The 5117-nt window shown below is 33.0% G+C and overlaps 1 protein-coding gene across 1 annotated transcript; it reads right to left on the reverse strand.

Annotated features, from left to right (window-relative positions):
* Positions 1-1924: 1924 nt before the first annotated feature.
* LOC107904021 (peroxidase P7-like) lies at positions 1925-3770 on the reverse strand. The gene is given in 4 exon segments (NM_001326929.3): positions 1925-2590; positions 2593-2705; positions 3184-3375; positions 3488-3770. Coding segments are annotated over 4 exon segments (948 nt in total). The 5' UTR covers positions 3695-3770; the 3' UTR covers positions 1925-2154.
* Between the last annotated feature and the right edge of the window lie 1347 nt (positions 3771-5117).

Below are 5117 nucleotides of genomic sequence, written 5' to 3' on the forward strand. Positions count from 1 at the left end.
TTAAAACACATGAAATTCTCATTTAAATCAAAAGACGACCTTGTGCTCGGGAATTCATGGTATTGTGTCCTAACGTACGGGATGTGATACTCCGATATCTCGAGAATAAGGAAATCTTTAAACAATCGATTCAAGCTAATTCAAGAATTTTAAAATCAATATTAATAGAAAAGATCGCATTTCAAATCCCTTCCCGATTTTCAATTTTCGACATTAAGACACTAACTAATCAATTCGGTACCAATTTTTGGGCATGTCGAGGGCGCTAATCCTTCCTCGCACGTAACCGACTCCCGAACTCATTCTCTCAAGTTTCGTAGACCAAAGACACTGTTTTAGTAAACTACAATTGATTTATTAAAACAAAGGTGATCCGATCACACCTAATAAAAATCGGTGGCGACTCCCGTTTTAATCTTCGCTTTCAAACCAAGTCGATTCCCGTTTTCAAAAAAAAATGGTTACGACACACCTTTGAAGACTACAATCTTTTGAATCTCCTGAAATCATAAGACTCTCATAGCTAGAAAAGCAATCAAATATATTTAAAAGAGGTTGATGAAAAGAATGAAATATAAAGGGCAGAAGAGAGAAGAGGTATAAACAAACACAAAGGCTCACCTCAGCTTCACAAGTCAAGTATGTAATAAGGCTTCATTCCACATAACCTGGAAGACCGACAGTGATAAACATCATAAAAAAAGGAAAGGAACAAAAAGCAAAATATGAAAGTTAACAAAATTTGCATGAAAAACAATTGGGTAATAGAATCCATTTAAGCAACATCCAGTGAACATATATATCTATGACCTTAACCAACAAACACAATAAGAGGAGCAAAAAGCTGTTGCTTCTCTAATTACTTTTTTCTAAAAAATGCAGAGTCCAAACTCGTGTTCCTTCTTCTATTAATATAAATATTTCAAGTTTGTAAATTATGTGATATTTTAGTTGTTTTTGTATCGAGCTCATATTTTATACAAATTATCATACTTATATAATTTTATTTTTATTTACTTAAAATTTTAAAATTATTATTGTTTGCTATAATTAAATTTATATTCTTTTTATAAATTATTCAAATACATGACCAATTCTAAATAAAACAAAAGAGAAAGATTAAGAGAGACTCATTTCTCGGTCACCTTTAGATTTTATGTCTTCAAAGGTTGATATAAGCCACCTCCATCGATCAATTTTTCTTCATTATATTCGAGTAATATATGAGAATAACAAGCTGACATGATATTAAACATATAATAATATATTTGTCTCATCAGATTTGGGAATATTAGTATAAATCTCCGGTGAGGAAAATCTTGAACACACGAACGGAACTCGAATAGAAAAAAGAAGAAATAGGACAAGACTCTAATGCGTGTATCAAGCCACTATCATTAAGGTTATATTCGCCCCAGCTATCTTCGGTGTGCAAATGAGTTCCAAGCAAATTAACCTCGAGGATACAATGAAGCCAATGACTATTTGCATTTTGCATTGACAAGAATAGTCCACTAAGCACTAAGCCATGTATAATAAAAAAACTCAATTTCTACAAAGAATTTCTGCAGTAACTATTTATAGAACAATCTAATAATATTAAAAAATAAGGAATGATAGAAACAACTTTTAGAACTTGTTGATGCGGTTTCCAAATAAAATCTCATTCCTATTTATAGGAATTTTTATGTCTTTTCGTAAAGACATCTTTTAATAGGTGTCTTTATGAATAAATAAATAATAATAATTATTCATTTAATTTTTTATAACTATTTAAGTAATATTGTTTGAATAGATATAATTCTTTTTCAAAAATTAAATGATATAACTTTTGACCAATGACCAAAATATTCATCTTTTGATTAATTACACACATTCATTTATAGTTATTGCAATACTATAAATATTTAAAAATGTTCCAACAGAGAAATAGTAGGACTTAATAAATTTAACAATTATCATTTGATAAAGACTAAAATTTTAAAATTTTAAAATTATGGTAACTAAAAATAACCAAATTAGAGTACACAAATGAAATCCACAACTTTCTTAAAGTATATGGACTAATACCAGAATTTAACCATTATAATTTAGTCTTCAACTCATTCCATGGAACTTATTGAAATAACCGATAATTGGATATGGGCATAACAATCAGTTGACCACCCTGCAGTTCCTTCTGATCTCCCCTTGTGTTCCAGTAAGAGGACTAATGTTCCCCATCCTCACCATGGCAGCAGCAAAATCAGCCGAAAAAGTAGCAGGATTGTTGCTGTAGGTTCTAACAAGAGCATCCTGTGATCCCCCATTGAAGAGCTCCTGGTCCGAGTGAAGCAGCCCTCTTCGAGCCACGAGGTTACGGAAGTAATCGTTGTCGAACCGAGTTGGAGTCTGTATATCAAGAGGAGCCAAGTTGTTATCACCACCGGAAGCAGGGCAGTTGGCCCGTCTGGTGGCTGCGAAATTCGCATCGATGTTAGTGTCGTTGTAGATGCGACCACGGAAAGTGGTGCATCGAGCCAGCCCGATCGTGTGGCCACCGGATAGGGCGGTCAGGTCTCGTGTGCTTAGGCCTTTGGCGGCGAACGAAAGGTTAGAGTTGCGAGGTTGGCGAATGGTGATGGGATTTGGTTGTTGGCTGCGCTTTGGCTGGCTGTTCTTGCATCTCTCCGTCCTAGGGGTACTTGCCATGTAGGTCCTCCAAGCTGCCACCATATTATATAAAACTAAGTTTTTATTTAAGACAATTAAGGAAATGTATGTTGTTTGACACGGGTTATAATTTTTTTTATGCGATATCAGTTTTTTTTATATGTAACTAAAATTATTTATAGTTCCTCTCAACTCGTAAATAACAGGATAGTACGTTTTAACATACTCAAATTCACGTCTTTTATATTGACAACAATATTTATGCCAATTAAACTAAAATTCAATCAATTTAATCTTTCTTAATTCTTAAAATAATAAAAAATTGTATTCAAACACATTTGAATTCATTTTTTTTTTACAACTAAACTATGGATAGAATTTTTTTAATAATTTAGTTGTGCAAAAGAAGTAGAGTGTATGGTCGAAATTTGGAAAGTAAAAGAGTTTACTTTTTAATATAAAATTGTTAAAAGTGCATGCATATGGATATAGCTACTATAAGCAGCATGGGAGAGCTTATTAACCACTAACCAGGGCAACACCATCTCTAGCAGCAAGTGCTAATATATCTGCACAAGAAACAGTAGCCCTGCAAGCAGCCTCCACATTAGTCTTTATGGTATCGATCACTTCGAAACCTCGAGCCGAGTTTCGGTTCGGCACTGCATTCTTTTCGCCCGTGAACGTCGCCGTGTCATCCAGCAGTATCGATCCATCACAACCCTGCATTAACATAACACATACAAACACAAAATAATCCACACATCAGTCCTATTAGCAATGTACATATTTATCATAATGTTGATGATGCTTCAAAATCAATAAACATAATTACGTTAACAAAGCAGTCATGGAAAAACAAACGGAGAATAGAGGCCCCGATTCGGGTCTCTCGGTTAACGGCCCGACTCATGGCATTCCGGACGATGGTTTGCAGGTTGGGGCAAGAGCTTGCATAGAAGTTGGGAGAAAGCTGAGCATTGGCAGCATGGCAAGAAAGCAGCACAATAAGTAGTGTGACAATGGGAATTGTGGAGGCCATTAGAAAGAAAGAAAGCAGCAGCTGTCAAAGTGAAATAGATAAAATATGATCAATTAGATATTTCTTTGGTAGCGGTGAATAATCCATGCATTGAGACTTGGTATATATAGCCAAAATAATTTGGCTAGTGGCATCCTGCTTTGTATTGTATGGGTTTAATTATGCTTGTAGTCGCTGTACTCTTCTAACTTTTAAAATTTAGTCCCTTTATTTTTTTATTATAAATATTATATTGAAAAATTAACTTCACAACTAATTAATTAACCCAAATAAATTAGGGAGAGAACTCACACATTTATATAATATGAGACTCGAACATGAGATCTCAAAATTTCTAGAGCCTCAAATTCTCAACTTTTATTTTCAAAAATTTAATCATTATACTAATCTGATTTGAAATTTAAAGTTTAATAAATTCCCATTAAATTTGAATTTGTGTCATTTCAAAATTTTAAAAATCTGATATAAAAAGTAAAATCTAATTAATAATATATATTTAGATTTAAAAGAGTTTAGTTAACATTGTTATCAATTAGACATCAAATTTTGAATCGAACAAATAGAAACATTAAACTTCAAAAATTAAAAGTTAAAAAGGACTAAAATTGAAGTGAAAGCATAATCAGACCTATTATTGTACCTAAAGTTTCAAACTTTGCTGCGAACCGAAACGCGGTTCTAGATGCGTTTACTTTGAGGGAAAAGGTATGCATATGCAAGGGACTTGCATGCAAACGAAACAAAAGTCTAAAGTACTAATCAATGCATGATTGACTTATTACAAAATCCATATCAACTAATATCTGTTTTTCAGGAATTGTGGGAAAACTTGATTCAGTCCTTTTCTATACAAAATGACTTTGAGATTTTCAATATTCATATTTATTTCCATTTCAATTTACAATAATTTATCATCCAATCCAATTCCATTTTTTTTCTTTTATGGAGAGTTGGAATCGAACGAATTCTCAACAAATTAGTATTATGCTCAAGTGGAAGTATATGTGTCCTTAGATGCTATATAAAAGGTAAAAGGTTCAAATTTCACCATGTACAAACAGTCATCTCCCCTTAATAAGTGGTCACATGCCATACGCAGTTCGATGCTCTCGTTTTGACCTCTTTAAATATACTCAGACTTTCATCAAAGTAGAAAGACAAAACTTTGATTTAACCTAAAAATAATACCAATTTATTGAGGGGATTGTTAACTATAATTGAACAATACTTTGAAAAGTTCTTCGAGTTTGACTTCTCTTAATCCTTTTACAAAAAAACAATAGCTTGGATTTGGTGAAAAGGACATGGAAATCCCTCCACTGTGAAGAAGTAAGCAAATAAGTCCCTATAGTAAAAGATGGACCAATGAAGTCCCTGGTTTTTTTAAATGAAATCAAGGTCGGTGTTAATAGAAAGCGAAGGT

This window comes from Gossypium hirsutum, chromosome A04 (assembly GCF_007990345.1).
Source record: "Gossypium hirsutum isolate 1008001.06 chromosome A04, Gossypium_hirsutum_v2.1, whole genome shotgun sequence".
In the NCBI taxonomy this organism is placed as follows: Eukaryota; Viridiplantae; Streptophyta; class Magnoliopsida; order Malvales; family Malvaceae; genus Gossypium; species Gossypium hirsutum.